This window comes from Mustela lutreola, chromosome 12 (genome assembly GCF_030435805.1).
Source record: "Mustela lutreola isolate mMusLut2 chromosome 12, mMusLut2.pri, whole genome shotgun sequence".
Classification (NCBI taxonomy): domain Eukaryota; kingdom Metazoa; phylum Chordata; class Mammalia; order Carnivora; family Mustelidae; genus Mustela; species Mustela lutreola.
In genome coordinates, this window is record NC_081301.1 from 5,309,788 (window position 1) to 5,325,075 (window position 15,288).

Below are 15,288 nucleotides of genomic sequence, written 5' to 3' on the forward strand. Positions count from 1 at the left end.
AGCTCTCAAGATCGTGTCGGTGACTCGCGACACCGCGGGGCACCAGTCCCAAGAGGCAGCCGGAGGGGCCGTGCGCGCACCGGCCCGCCGCCCGCCTCCCGCCCCCAGGCTCCCCGCCCCCGCTGAGGCCCTACCACCCCCGAGGGATGCCAGCCCGGGAAGCCGGCTGGACAGGTGTGCCAGAGCGCCCCCGACGCCGGGCGTGGGGACCCTCGAGGAGGAGACGGCCGAGCAGCCGCCCCAGCCGCGTGGCCCGCAAAAGGGACCCTGCCCCTCCGTGTCCTCACCTGCGAGACGGAGCGCAGACTGTGTGCCTAGGGGCTCACTTGTTGGGACGCACCTACAGCGCCCGGCGCCGGGCCCTCTGCGGCCGGGGTGGGGGTGTCAAGCGAGGAGAGAACAGCCCCGGCCCGCGCCCCGCGAGCTGGAGGCGGGAGGCGGGGCGCGCGTGCGCGAGGAGGCGGGGCGCGCGTGCGCGGCGCTCACAGCACCATGGCCGGCAGGTGGTGCGCGGCCGCGGCGGCGGCGGCGGCGGCGGCGGCGAGCGCGGGCGCGTGCGCGTGCGGCGCGGGCAGGGCGGGCGAGTGCGGCTGCAGCGCGGCGCTGGGCGGCCGGTGGCGCGCGCTCTTCTGGTGGGCGCGCAGGCCGGCCAGCTGCGAGTAGGCGCTCTGGCACACCTGGCACTTGTAGGGGCGCTCGCCCGTGTGCAGGCGCACGTGGTTGCGCAGCGTGGACGACTGGCTGAAGCGGCGGTTGCAGAAGCGGCACACGAAGGGCTTGTCCAGCGTGTGGATGCGCATGTGCGAGCGCAGGTTGCTGCGCGAGTTGAAGCCGCGGTGGCAGATGACGCAGCGCATGCGGCCCGCGGTGCCCGCCGCCGAGTCCGCCGGGTGGAAGTCCTCTGGCCGCGCGGGCAGGGCGCGGGGGCGGGGCGGGGGGGGGAGAGAGCAGCCTCGTTACGACCCCGCGCCGCCCGGCCCCCGGCTCCCGCGCCCCACCCCCAGGCGCGCGCTCCTCCCGGCGCCCGGCCGGTCCCGCCCCGCCCGCCCGGGATCCACGGGGGTGAGGGCGCGGGTCTGAGCAGGCTGCTTGGCGGCGCTGCCGGAGGGATGGGAGGAACTTGAGGTCCAAGAGGAGTTGGACTCCAGACCGTGCTGTGTGACCTCGGGGGCTGAGTGACTTCGCCCCCGAACCTCAACGTCCTCATCTGTAAAATGGGTACAGACTACGACCTCGCGGGGCTATGCACAACTTCCCGAGATGATCATAAAAACCTGCATTTGACCTCCCTTAGCCTGTATACGGGAGGAGCCTCACTCAAAGTAGCCATCTAAATGGCAGGCTTCCATAGAAGGCCCCCCCCTCAAAATAAACCCTTTCATTTATTCATCCCACAAATATGTACTGAGTGCCTACTATGTACCAGGAACTGCGCCTCACCTTTCTCATTGCTGAGATGGAGGTAATGGTAACATCCCCCCCATAAGCCCGCTGTGAGCATCAGAGAAATTACTGTTCGTAAAACATTAGCTCATAAATAGTAGTTCATGAGCCTCGGGTTCTCCCTCTAACCAGATTTCACAACGGTTTTATGGGGACCCAAGTGGGGTGATACCTGTAAAAGGTTCAGCTCAAAACTTGGTATGAAATAGGTCTTGGGCAAACAGTGTCTATCGTGATGACCAGTGTCCCCCACAACACACACACAGGCACACTGTACCCCACCTTCATTCAACAGATTAATACCAAGCGCCTCCACCAGGCCCTGCACCAGGGACAGAGGGAAATGTACATTGTCAGAGCTGGAAGGGGATTTAAAGATCATCTCAGTTTGGGACCAACATCTTGCCTTTACAGATGGAGAAACTGAGACACAGAGCCCTTCCCAGGATCATACAGTAGAACGGGAACTCAATCTAGGCTCCCACCACGGGGCCCTTACTCCTTCTGCCTCTCGGGTATCCTGCCCACCCAACCTGCCCCCAGATAATTTATTTTGTCCAGAAAACAGTGCCATTTGTGTCCAGACTGTGGTGGTAGCTCTGGGGGGCGTTGGCCTGCTTAAGCCAGTAGCCTCACGGGCTTGATACTGCTGGAGATTGAACCCGGGTCCCTGGACACCAGGAGCGTGCACAAACAGGTGCACGCACTCACTCACTCTCTCACTCTGGGTTCCACGGGTCCCTTGTCATTGTGGCCTCACAGAGGCTACCTACCATGCTTGTTCTTCTTCTGCTCCTCCTCCAGCCCGGGCACACCAGGGATCCCCAGAAAGGTGTTGTGTGAGTTTCCATACCACACCAGCAGCTCCTGGTCAGGCGGGATCATCTACAGAGAAGAAAGGCAGATAAGATCAGGGAGGCAGCAGGCCCCAGGGTGAGAGTCACGGTCTCACACGTGCCCCTGCAGCCGGGGGGGGGGGGGGGAGGGGGGGGCAGCTGTCCTGCACCTGCCATGGAGACGTAGATCCAGTCTTGGCTCCAAGAAAGCCACACGGGCCATTGCTAGCAAGCTGCTGAAACACAGAAGGCCCTGGGATGCTCAGCCCCTGCCCCCTTCCTACTTCCCCCTCCCAGCTCAGGCCTGGCCGTTTCTGTCCTAGCTGCTGCAGCCGCCTAGCCGCATAAGAGTTCCAAAGTGACAGCAGCAGAATGCAAGGCTTGTAGCAAGGTGAGGTACTGGAAGAAGGAAAGCTAGAAAACGTTTCCTTTCTTACTGAGGGGAACCAGCGTCAGCCAACCCTCTGGTCGGCAGGACTGAACCAGATGTTCCCAAGGAGTGTGGGCTGCAGGGCACCCCACGGTACTTAGTTACATCCTGTCTGATAATGTTCTGGAAACATCTCTCACGCAAAACGCCCACAAGGCAGCAGCACGCCCCGTGTACCTCTCTCCGGATCACAAGCTCTGTGTGACTCCGTGCACACGGCAAATGGTAAAAAAGAACCACTGGGGTGGAGGAACCGCCCCCCCCCCCCCCCCGACCTCAGGAAACACTGAGGCACACAGCCTGGAACAAAATCCATTCCTGCAGGACGGAACTCGACAGATGGTGACAGTTCTCTGCTAATCCCAGGGAGGACCTGCACCAGGGAAATGGGAAGGCCCCTGGGAGGAAGGGGTTTGCAGTGACAGTCCCGGGAGGCTGTGGAAGGCCTGCTCCTGGGGAGGCACGGACCATAAATCCCTCACTCCAGGATGTCCCCAGGGGCCCATAGGCCTGTGGTGAAAGCCAGTTAGCCCTCCCAAGTGGGGAACCTTCAGGCCCCAGCCAGCTAAGACAAATGAGAGAGATGGGGCGTCTGGGCTGGCTCAGTCCGTGGAGCGGGCGACTTTTGATCTCGGGGTTGTGAGTTCAAGCCCCACACTGGGTGTAGAGAAGACTTAAAAATAAAATCTTTAAAAAAAGAAAAGACTGTTGAAAGAGCCACCACCCTCCCAAGCCTGCACCCCATAGAGCTCAATTTGCCACCTATCCTGGGGGTCACTCTGGGAGCTTCCCAGGGAAATCTGGCCACACCGAGGCAGCAACTGGTTTGCTTTCCTCCTGGGTCCTCAGCCGCCTCAAAGGAGTTAAAGCGCCAAAGATTCCATCTAGGGGTATCTGAAATCACACAAGAATGGGACCCCCTCTTTTGGGTTCCCTGCTTACAGAGAAGGCCCACGCCTTCCGTCTGACTCTGGCCTGCCACATGCAACACCCTTCTGTACCACAGCTTCTTTCCTCTGGTCAGAGGCAGGAAGACCCTCAGACCACCAGCCAGCTCTGCTCGACGCTGAAAGGAGAGGGGCACGAGAGGAGGGGTGGAGGAAGAAAAGTGTGAGGGGGTCTGGTCACGGCCATCCTCCTGAGGCTCAGCCTGGGGCCACCGTGTCCCTGCCCCCACGGCCTGTGGGCCATCACGTCAAGCCCTCGGGGTCAGTGAGTGACCGGAAGCCAGGCAGAAAGTGCCAAACTGGCTTGGAGGTACAGGGTCCAAATGTGGAAGAGTCAAGTACAGTCCCTGAACCCGAGGAGAATTCGGTGGCCCCTCAAAGAGAGCACACAGGTTAGAATCTGGCACCATGGCAAAAGTCCTCGAGGCCATTCACAGTCATGGCCGTTGTCCTGGGGGTCAGCGGGGCAGAGCTGGAGGCCCTGCTGGAAAGGGGACGGAGATGACAGAGGTTTCGTGAGTCCCCCAGAAAAGAGGAGGAAGGAAGGGAAACACTTAAGATCAGTTTGTTGCGAAGGAAACTGCTCTCTGTGGGAGGGTGCCGATGGACCCTGGGCCACCGGGCCCCTGGGTGACCTTAGGCAAGCACTCATCCCCTCTAAGCTTGTGTCCTCAAGTGAGGAGTTGGGGGAACACGATCCCTGAGGTCCCCCAACTCTGAGACTCTGATTGTAAGTCACCTCTGACACTGTGCTGGCTCCTGGCTTCGATGTTCACAATCAGGGTTCTTTGAAAGCAACCAGCCCCCCCCATCAGACCTGTCTGAAGAGGAGACAGCACTGGCAGAGGTCACACACGTCAGGGTCTACCTGGGCTCCTCAAGTGCTGTGCAAGTTGCCTTCTGGTGCTAGGCCTCTGTTTCTGGGACTATAAAAGAGGGACAGTGCCCCTGCTCAGCCTCACGGGGTCAGGGCTCAGCAGAGCCGTGTGCAGAAAACTTTGCAGGGTGGATAGACACAGGAGCGCGTGTTTTAATTTTCCCTGAGCTCGCCAGCATCTCAGGAAAGTCCCCCAGTGCTCCCCACAGAGCCTGCAGTGTGGCTTGGGGCCACCGGCACAGTGAAAACCCAGGGCGACCGGTGGCTTTGCCGTTAGGGACCAACAACATCACAGGCTAGGCTCCAGTGCCACTGCTTCCTGCTTTGCTGGGGCGCGGGGTGGGGGGCACCCCCAGGGAGAGCACAGATGTGCAGAGCAGGCTCTGCAAGCCCCCAGCGGATTTGGCCCTGAGGTGCACCTCCAGACTCTCAGCCCAGGGATCAAATATCCACATCAACACCAGCCTTCTTATTGTAATGGACAACAACAATTGTTATTAAATGTAAATTTGGGGCACCCGGGTGGCTCCCCAACCCACTTGGCCATCCCAAGTCAGACGCTTTACAGACTGACTTTGGCTCAGGTCATGATCTCAGGGTCATGGAATCAAGCCCCGCAACGGGCTCCCTGTTCAGCAGGAAGCCTGCTTCTCCCTCTCCCGCTCCCCCTGCTTGTGGTCCCTCTCTAGCTCTGTCTCTCTCTGTCAAATAAATAAATAAATAAAATCTTAAAAAAAACAAAACAAAAACAAAAACAACAGTGGTGATGTGTGAGAAGCCAAGAACTCTGGGTTTGCACAAATTCCGAATATTATTTAAAATCATTGTTTGGAATATGATTTTCTAAATGAGCGCTTCGATACTGACTTTTAACATTGAGTGCAGCATTTACTTACTAACACATTTTTTGCATGGACTAAAATTAATCTTCCGAGTTCATTTCAGAAATCAGAGCAACGACGCAGACACATTGACAAACCTGTGTAAACAGGTGAGGGGTCGGGGGAGGCGAAAAGGGACTCTCTCTCCCACCCTGGACGCCCAGCCACGGTGGCCAGTTTTCTGAGCTTCTTTCCCCAGAAGGGTTTGTCATTTTGAGTCTATTCAGAAATGCTGATTTAAGGTTGGTGGGGAGCAGCACGACAGGCAGAGTGGCTTCTACTTTTTCATATGAGATATCTGATTTTTTAAAAAATAATGAGCACACAGTACTTTTTATACTATCTCTATGTTAAAGAAAGCAAATCCGGGGCGCCTGGGTGGCTCAGTCGGTTAAGCATCCGTCTCTTGATTTCAGCTCTGGTCTTGATCTCAGGGTAGGGTGAGTTCAAGCCCTGCGCTGGCTCCACTTAAAAAAAAAAAAAAAATCTATTAAGAGGAATCTACTGGAATTGAGAATGGCACAAATATCGAGAAGCCACCAGCACTGGGGAAGGCCGGAGGTGGAGTCTGTTGGCCCTTCAGAGCTCTGAGCCCCTTTGAGCTCAGCGACAGCCCCTGCCCTGGGCGCCCAGTCCCTACTTGCTCGTTGGTACCCCCCATGAGATAAACAGGAGGACCCTCAGGACCAGCAGACTCTCTGGGAGATCCTGGCACTATTGTCTGCAGGTTCCCAGGGTCCCGGCAGCTGAGCGACTACGCATAAAGAACAGCTACTGTCCCCCTCCCAGGCTTCCCAGTCCCTCCTGATGCTACTACTGTTTCTTCGGCGCCAGCTGTAACTGACAGGACCCTGCCGGGACTGTCCTTTGAGGCCCGGAGAACCAGAATCACAAAGGTGTCCTCTTCGAGACAGCAGGGACTGATGCAGGACACACAGTAAACCAAATAATTCCCCCAGGAAACGGAATCCCGTATCATAAAATCCACATCCCTGAGATTCTGGGTGAGTATCGGGGCCTGAGTCTTCCCTGGACAAATCATGTAATCTCTCAGGTCGTGCTTCTGAACCTTCCCCACCAGCCCAGCCATTCTGTCCTGCCCCCTTTCTGAATTTTTATTATAAATGGAAACCGATCTGGTTTGGGTTTGTTTTCTTGATCTAAATGTATGTCACACTATTGAACACACTCCCAGGAGTCTTGGACAACCTTCCTTCCCCCGCGGGCGGTGCAGAAACCCTAGTCCAGAAGGATCTCTGTGTCATCTGGACGAATATCAATTTCCATTGTACCACAGATGTCCTGACACACCAATTAATAGAGTTCCAGCAAATACGTATTGATCGGGGAGGCCCCACGGCTTGGTGACCAAGAGCTCTGCTCCGGGGTCCGACAAGCCTGGATTCAAATCACAGCTCACTAATGCCCTGTGATCTCCTTGAACCTCAGTTTTGCCATCATTAAAATGGGGAGAGTAATAGTATCTTCACAGAGTGGAGAGGACTCGAGTCTTAAAAATTTGCTAAGACTTTAGCATGATACCAGCAGGGGATAAATGCTCCGTGTATTATCAATGATGCTTATTATTAATAATCAGGGTACCCCAACTACGTCTGCCCCCGAGCAACGTCAAAAGGAAAATGGTGCCAGGAAAAGCAGACATGGTCCTCAGGGAGCTGCCATATAAAATGTTTGGGTGTTTGAAAGGAAAAGGAAAGCTTCGGGCACAGTAAGCTGCCAAGACACCGGGAGGGGAAAGACTGGGAATTATCTTCCCAGCTCCAGAGTCCAAAGCTCTCATAACTTAATTACTAAATCCTTTCCTTGCACGGAGTTTTGGCATCAAAGGGTCTTGCTTCCTGGGGTAGCTGGTTTTGTTTCTTTGGGAGAACAGGGGTCTGTGTGTCCCACCCCCTTTCGACCCAGTCCCCATCACCTGCAGAAAGACTTACTCATTCGACACCAAATGATCACTTGCTATGCGCTGGGTGCTTTGTAGAGAGGCCATTTTAGGCCTTTCTACAAAGGCCTACCTCACACTATAGTAACTTCTTCTGTGGTTGAATCTATGGGGAAAATGCCCCAGGAATGGCGTGCCGTAGATCCGGCCAGATGCCAGTCCCGCCTGGGGGTTCTCCACTGACTGGCTGGCCTTCCAACCCTGTCTGCATTTGGAGGGCTACTATTTTGTATCGGTGGAAAATTGGAGAGCAGCGACAGTGCATCCTGCTTACCAAATAAAGATGGGCCTTCCCATTGTGGGGGTGAGTCATGGGAGACTTGTAGGGGTAGATAAATGGCAGTTCTAAGTAACAGAAAGACTAAGAAAACGGGTCGTAGCCAAGGCCCATCTCCTCGAATAACTCGCACGAGCACACAAAACAAACAGCCCATGTATCCTGGAGACTTTAGGGAGTGGCCTGGAGGAAGAGCAATTTCTTCTGCTGGAGCCTAGAAGGGCCAGCGAGCCCTGGTCTCTGCCCAGCGCACGGTGGGTGGTCACACTGGCCCAGACGCACCCCTGGTCTGGTAAGTGGAATCTGACATGGCCACACGATGATCTGAGAAAAACTGCCACCCCGGGAAAAGTGTCCAGCTTTGCTGATGAAAAGCGAAATGACCGTAACGTGATATTTTCTGTTTCCTTGTCCCTCACTCAAGCAGTCCCTGCTTCACAGGCTTGCTTACCTCTGGGGCAAAGCATTGACTGGAAATTCAGGGCATCTCGCTCGTGTTATCCTGCATGAATCGATTTCTTTTTCCTGATTCTCTTTTATCAACTTAAATCCCAATAAAACGTAAATGACTCTAGGGTTGCCTGGGTCCTTTGGCCCCAAACCACACGAGCATTCCCACAATCCCTCATGTGCATGCGTGTGCATCTGTCCCTGTGTACGTGTGCGTGCACTTGTGTTAGGAGGAATGGAACGACTGTGTCTCCCATCTCCTCTGTATCAGGACGGCAGGGAAGCAGGGAGGATGCGTGTTTGAGGCTGGGAAGACGGGGCTGGGGAGGATCCTGGAGTTACTCTGTGCTCCAGTGAGATTCAGCCACACCTGAGGCCGATTCCTTGTTCCCACGGGGTGGCGGCCCAGCCAGATGGTCACAGGAGCCACCTTTGTCCTAGGTGCCTGGGCCACTTCGATCCTACCGTCACACAGCCCCAAGCTATTCCGCGTCCCCTGAATGCCAGTCCAGAAACGGGGCACCTTTCTTTACCCTCCACTTCCTGGTGCTCCCAGAGTCTACCCCTCAGCTGGGACCCCCCTCCCAGGCCACACCAGCACCCAGGCAAAGACCATTCTGTTGTCATCCCTGGGAGATTTCCTGGAGCCTGGTTTTTGAGGGACAACTGGACCCCAGGTCCAGAAGCTGCTAGGCCCCAGTGCCCCCCAGGCCTTAGAAAGATTTGAGGCTCTGAGTCCCAGGGAGAAAAATGGACCAGAGGGACGTCATTCTCTGTCCCTGGGAGACTTGCTTCAGACCTCTCCAAAATTCAACCAAGGCTAGCCCCACTCCCAAGGGAGGACACTGCCTCTCTCCATTAGTGTTCTCCACCAGCGGAGTGGAAGCAGGAGGTCCAGACAAGTTGGGGCTGGGGGAGGGGGAGAACAACCCATCCACACCCCCACACTGCACTCACCCCCAGTCTGCCATGGGGAAAAAGGACAGCTTGTCCCGCTTCTGGGCCAGACGCTGAGCATCCTGCCAAGAGACCCTGTCTGGAGGGTGCCGACAGCCTGGCCCACCATGGCTACCACCACTTGTCTTGTCTCAGCCCCTCTCTGTAGCCCAGGAGCTTTCCTGCCTCTGTCCAAGGTTTCCCTACTGGGAACACCTCCTCTTCCATCCTCCTGAAACTTCCCATGACCTGAGCATGGTTTAGCTACTCTCAACCACGGGATATGATATTTATCTGCAGCTACCTTTCCCTTTCCCTCGCCTCGAAGCAGTTCAATCCAGCACAGGCATTAGCACCAACATCTCCCCCAATGCCTGGTAAGAGCTCCCGAGTCCCCCTGCCACCAAGTGAACCCCAGCCTCCTTGTCGGCAAACTGTGGATCATCGCAGAACCCTCCCTCGTGGATTAAATACACAAAGATTATAAGGGATAAGGCATCCACAGAATCTAGGAGACACCTCACACAGCGCGTGATCTACGTGTCACAGCCGAGACTTGGGAGTCGTGATCCGCTTCAACGTCCCATGCGTGCAGAACAAGGAACAGCATGCAGCGAAAATGCTGCAGACACGATGACCTCTCTCGCCTTCAAATGCTTTCCCCATGTCTTGCTCTCTGTATCTCTTGGCTTCTGAACCTCAGGACACCCTAAGCAGCTATCTGGGGACCTCAGAGTAGAGGGACTCATGACATCCACAATGGCCTAAAGTCAAAAGTTCCATACTTGCTGACTTGCAGTGCAGAAAACCTGCCAGGATGTTCCTGCTCCCAGAGACCATGATGCCTGGGCAGGGCCAGCAGGGGCCGGCATCGGTGCTCCTCCATTCCCCCCCTCCCATCAGAACCCGGACACGGCTGCCTGCACCCCTTCTCCCAGCTGCCCCCTGGCTTCGTACACAGCAGCGCATGCACTCACCTCGATAGCCTTGTAGAAGATACTGGTGCCGATCTGGACGACCTCCAGGTTCTGCTCCTGTTCGTTCCGCGCACACTTGATGTAGGTCATCCAACTCCGGTGGTCCTCCTGGCTGGCATCAATGAAGTAGCGCACTGTGCCGTCCTCATTGAACACCTGTGCGCAGGTAAATTAGGGACAGTGAGGCAGGCTGAGCCACCTGTGTCCGGACCAGGCCCGTGCTGCTGGCATATCAGCCTATGCTCCCTCTATCCCCACAACAGCCCCAGGAAGGGCTCTATAATCGTCTCAGCTTTCCTGCTGAGAAGGGGGGGGAGGGGGTTGGCTCTGGGCTCAAAGCTGGAGGCCAGGCAGCTAGAAGTGACCAACAGGGTGTCAGTCTCCAGGGCCCCAAGGGCTCCCGCAGCCACGTTCTGCCCATCTCCAGAAGGAAAGGGTCTCCAAGGGATCACTGATTCGACAAAGTGCCATCCAGCTAATTCCCTGGGGATGCAGATGTGCTCCCCAAAGCAGCAGCAAGCACAGACCAGGAATCAGAGGGGGACCCAGGAGCCTGGAGAGGGAAGGCTGGCTCACTGTGGCACCCTGGTCTGGCCCAAGCCCCCTTGTGGGAGCTACCAAGAGTACTCAGAGATCAGACTAGAACCCAACTTCCTAACCTAGCAACAAAGGGAGACGAAAACTACTGGCCCAGGTCTCCAGGGAGGGAGGAGGTGAGGTCAGGACAGGTGTCTGGACCATTGCCGTATTCTCTTCCTCCTGAGCTGTGACCAGGGGCAAGATTTGTGACACTGGGCTTCTCTCCAGGGACTGTCAGGTGGGGGCTTGGGGGGAACCCATGGAGGGAAGGGAAATGAGATTAGGGAGAGGGTGCGCCTGCCAGCCTGGCCCCTGAGTGGTGAGAGCCCCAGGGGGGAGGAAATGCTTTGGGAATGGCTTTGTCCTCAGGGTGTCCTAAGGATGGCCATCCTGACATCTGGCACTGTCGAAGGAGAGGAGGGTCAGAAGCCGGGGTGGAAGCTTCTCTGAGCTTCAGTTTCCCTCTGGAGAATGGGAATAATAATTCACAGGTGCTGAGATCATTTGGTGGCATGCGGGTCACTGACTCAGAAAGTTGACTCAACACCAATTTGTCCCCCGATGATTTCCAGTTGTCACTATTCTGCCTGGGCTGAGAAGCCCATTCCTAGGAAGCAGGGGCCCCTCCATTCTCCATGCTGGCCACCCTCACCCCCAGCTCAGAGGGGGCTTTCCTTGCAACTTCCTCCAGAGGAAAAGAATGCAGGTCCTGGGAGGAAAAGAATGCAGGTCCTGGGAGGTCTCTTTGGTTTCTGTGCTGTCCGCAACTGCACTGTAGGCAAGCCATGGCTTCCTGGGGCCTCAGCGCCCTCCTCTGAAGTAGGGCCAACAACAGTCCCAAGGGTTGGCCAGAGGAAAGAGGATCAGAATTTCCAAACAAAGGCCTTAGCTGTCTTAGCTGGGTTGGGGATGTAGCTCCAGGCACAGGGCGGCAGGATCCACAATCCCGAGTCAGGCAGCACAGGCAACCAAGCACCCCAAGATCCCAGCAGGGGCGACAGGGACAGAGTGGCAGATACCTACCTCCCACATCAGGTTGTTGTTCTTGCAGATGTCCACGTGCTCCGGGGCGATGATGCGGCCGGTGAAGGGGCCCATCTCCGTGCCCGCCTTGATCCACGTCTTGGAGAAGATGCCGAGGCCCTCGCCGGGGATGGAACTCTGCGCGATGATCACCTCCGCCGGCAGCACCAGGCTGGACAGCTTCTGCACCTCTGTGACCGCCACCGGGGGCAGGGGGACCGGGTAAGAGCCTGAGGCAGGGGATGGTCGGCCCTACCCGCCAGAGACTCAGGGCGGTCCCATCCGGCCAGACCCACCTCAGGCCCGCCCTGGAGTGACTCGGGAGAAGTCACTGGGGTGTGTGTTTGTGTGCGGTGGAAGGGGGAGGCGACGGCGGGGTTGGGGGGTGCTCAGCGCAAGAGTCGCCTCCGTTTGCAACCCGGGAACGTCTGTGCCCTCCGAAGCAAGAGGTGCTTTGGGGCTCATTTCTAGGAGCTTTTATTGTTTTTATTTATTTATTTACTTATTTGGGCTCTCCACTAATTCTCAAAGCATCCACAACCTCCCTGACCCCCACCCTGTAAGATTTAAGAACGACTGTGCCCACCGCAGCGGGCGGCGGCTTTACAAATGGGTAAACGGAGGCCAGCTTCCAGGAGGCGGTGATCGTCCAGCCTGGGATCGCCCTTCCGCGGGACAATCCGCGCTCACTGCGCCTCCCTGCTCAGAACACGGGGCGCTGTCGAAGGGCCCCGGATGCTGCCAGGAGCTCTCTTTTCTGGGGTGCGGGAGGCCCTGCGCGTGGGGCCGGCTGGCGACTGCGCTGGGAAGAGACCTCAGGCTGCGGGCGGGGGGTGGTGGGGGGGGCGCGGAAGCTCAAAAGGAACACCGGCTTCGGCGGGCTGCCTCGGGGCGCTCTCTGGATGACCCCGGGCCCACCTCGGTCCTCCTCGCCGCCCAGGATCCCAGGTGCCCTAAAGGGTGGCGCCGGACCCCCGCCAGCCCTGAGTCGCCCTCTGGGCGGGAAAGAGCCCGGCGGGCCCCAGCCCCCTCCCCACCCCCTGCCCCTGCCGGGCCTGGCAGCCGGAGTGGGGGCGGCGAGGCGCACAGGGACGGCCTCCGTGTCTTACAAGGTTCCCCTCTAAGCTACCTGGGAAAATCGCCGGCGAGCGGGCCGGCTGAAAGCGGGGGGGTTAAACGGTGTCCATTGCGGCGCGGCCGGCAATTTGTCACGCTGTTAAAGTGATAGCATTCATTCGGCTCCATTCGAAAGAAATTGCTAATTCCAAATTCATTAGCCCTGGAAGAATGCTGTAGCAGTAAATTGTAGCTCAATGCGGAGAGGACTTGTTTAAAAGGGGCCGAGGAATTCCCCTTACAAAAAGGGGGGATTAGATGGTTGACATAGCGTGAATGGAAGTGGAATTAGTCTGCACGGTGAATTAAGAGAGGAACAGAAATCGTCACGGGGGAAGAGAGGGCGACGCGCAGAGATGCCAGCGCCGGGCAAAGATATTGTTTGCAGGTTGATGAATGAGGAATAAGAACTTGAGACATCTTAAAGAAAAGAAACTTTTCTGGCTCTCTCTTTCTCTCCCTCGCTCCCTCCGCGGCTTTCTCTGCCGGCCCGCCCGCCCTCCGCCCCCTCCCCAGCCCCCCTGCCTTTTAAAGTTCTCGGTTGAAGTGGGAACTTTCTCGGGTCAAGCCCAAGTTAACTAAATGAATTTTAAACCCCTTCTTTTTGAGTCAACTGCTATTACACGCCTAGTAAGGCTTTAAATGCCGGGAACCCGCAGGCTCAAAGGGGTGAGGGGCGGGCCGGGGGGCGCCGGGGGCCGCAGGGCCGGGGCAGCCTGGACGCGGCGATCCCTTCTCTGAGCCGCCGGGGGCGCGGAGCGGCTTCCCGCCCCGCCCGGGCTTTGGCTGCTCGCGCCCCGGTTCGGCTCCCGGGAAACTGAGGCCCACCGAACAGCCGCGACGCCCCGTGTCCCTGCCGTGCCCCGTGCGTCGCCAGGACGGGAACCCGGCGCCGCCTGGAGGTTGGGGGAGGGGGGGGCGACCGGCCTCGACGGCGCGACTCACCGCCGGAGAAGGACTGCGCCAGGACCTCGGCGGTGAAGGCTGTCTTGGGGCTGGCGTGGTGGCTCTTGTCCTCGAAGAGCTGCTCGCCCAGCACGTTGCGCCAGCGGCCGTACAGGAAACTGTGCAGGATGTCGGAGGTGATGACCTCGGCCAGTGCCAGCCCCGGCGCCTTCAGCCCGGTCTTGAGCACCAGGGCCTCAGCCGGGAGCACGGAGCCCATCATGGGCGATCCGGGGCTCGCCGGCGCCGGGGACGGACGGCCGGGCGGACACGGGGATGCGGCGGGCGAGAGGGGAGCGCAGGAGCGAGAGAGGAGGGCTGTGACGGAGGAGGAGGAAGAGGAGCAGGGGGAGGACGAAGACGAGGAGCGGGGGGGTGGGGGGAGGCCGCAGGAGGGAGCGGGAGGCGAGGCGGGCTGGGAAGAAAGTGAACCAGGGGGAGCCAGGCGGAGAGGGAGAGAGAGATGGAGAAATCAGCAGAGGTGGCAGAGGCGGCGCGGAGGGCTGGAGACACAGGGGTGGAGGCGGAGGCGGGTGCGGGGGGTGCAGGGCGGGTGGGAGGCGGGCGGCTGCAGAGAAGCGGCGGCGAGGGGTTCTGGGACGCGCGCTCGCCTCTCGCACACCCGGCCCGGACGGTCTTCGCCTTGGCAAAAGCTCAGCGCCTTTATAGGAGCCGCAGTGACCCTCCTAATTGGTTATTAATGACCCCCTGACGTCGGACAGACTTGTTGTACCCGGCCGGGCTCGAGGAGCCCTCGTCGCCAGAGCTCAAGGGGCGGGGGCGCGCGGGCGGCTTGGAATTGTCCCTTTTCGCTCCTCCCGCCCCTCCCTGGCCCTTCCTCTCCGCCCCCCCCTTCCTCCTCCTCTCCCCGTGGGAAGCGCCGAGCTGGGAGGGAGGCTCAGCCCCCGGCGAGGAGAGGAGGGGACGGAGCAGGGGAGGGGGCGTGGGGAGGCTCGCTCGGACGCCAGGGACCCGACTGGGCAGGAGGGACGCCTGGCCTTGGGCCCTGCCGGCCCGGAGCTCACCCACCAGTCCAGGGCGGATCTGCACTCCTCATCCCGGCTGGCGGCATTCACCTCCCCGAGGCTCCCTGGCCCTCCTGGCCAGCCGGGTTCTCCGGAGCGCCTAGCAGAGCTCCAGAACGCGGGCTGAGCTGCTCTCCTGATGCAGACGGCGCTTGCCAGAGTCGGCTGCTTCGCTACAACCCGGCCGCTAAACTGCGGGGTTCACAGCTGGCAGCCCAGTGTGAAACTCTTCCCCCGTGGCAAGGGCTGCAGGGAGGGGCTGTAGCGCGGGTTGGGGCTGAGCCCTGCCCTAGGCGGTGTCGTGGGCAACGGGCTCGGACTCTGGCGGGCTAGGGACCGAAATCCGCACAGGCCGTGGGTTGCCCAGAATAGGTTTTTCTGATGGATATGGGAGGGGGGTGGAAAAGGGTCCCCGGCCAGTTCTGAGTGGGAGCAGCCTTGCTCCAAAGCCAAGGATCTCCGAAACTGCAGGCGGTGCCCACGGGCCTTGAAGCTCCAGCCTCCCAGCGCCTTCGCTCAGCTGCGACCTCAGGGAGACCTCTGCATTCTGCAGTCCTTCTTTCTTGCCTCCTAGTTCTCCTTCTTT

General features: G+C 58.6%; 1 protein-coding gene across 1 annotated transcript; it reads right to left on the reverse strand.

Annotated features, from left to right (window-relative positions):
- Window positions 1-482: 482 nt before the first annotated feature.
- PRDM12 (PR/SET domain 12) lies at window positions 483-13,900 on the reverse strand. Its single transcript, XM_059142346.1, has 5 exons — window positions 13,678-13,900; window positions 11,617-11,807; window positions 10,015-10,170; window positions 2,217-2,328; window positions 483-901 (listed from the first exon to the last, which is right to left on the reverse strand). The coding sequence occupies exons 1-5, from the start codon at window positions 13,898-13,900 to the stop codon at window positions 483-485; spliced, it is 1,101 nt and encodes a 366-aa protein (XP_058998329.1).
- Between the last annotated feature and the right edge of the window lie 1,388 nt (window positions 13,901-15,288).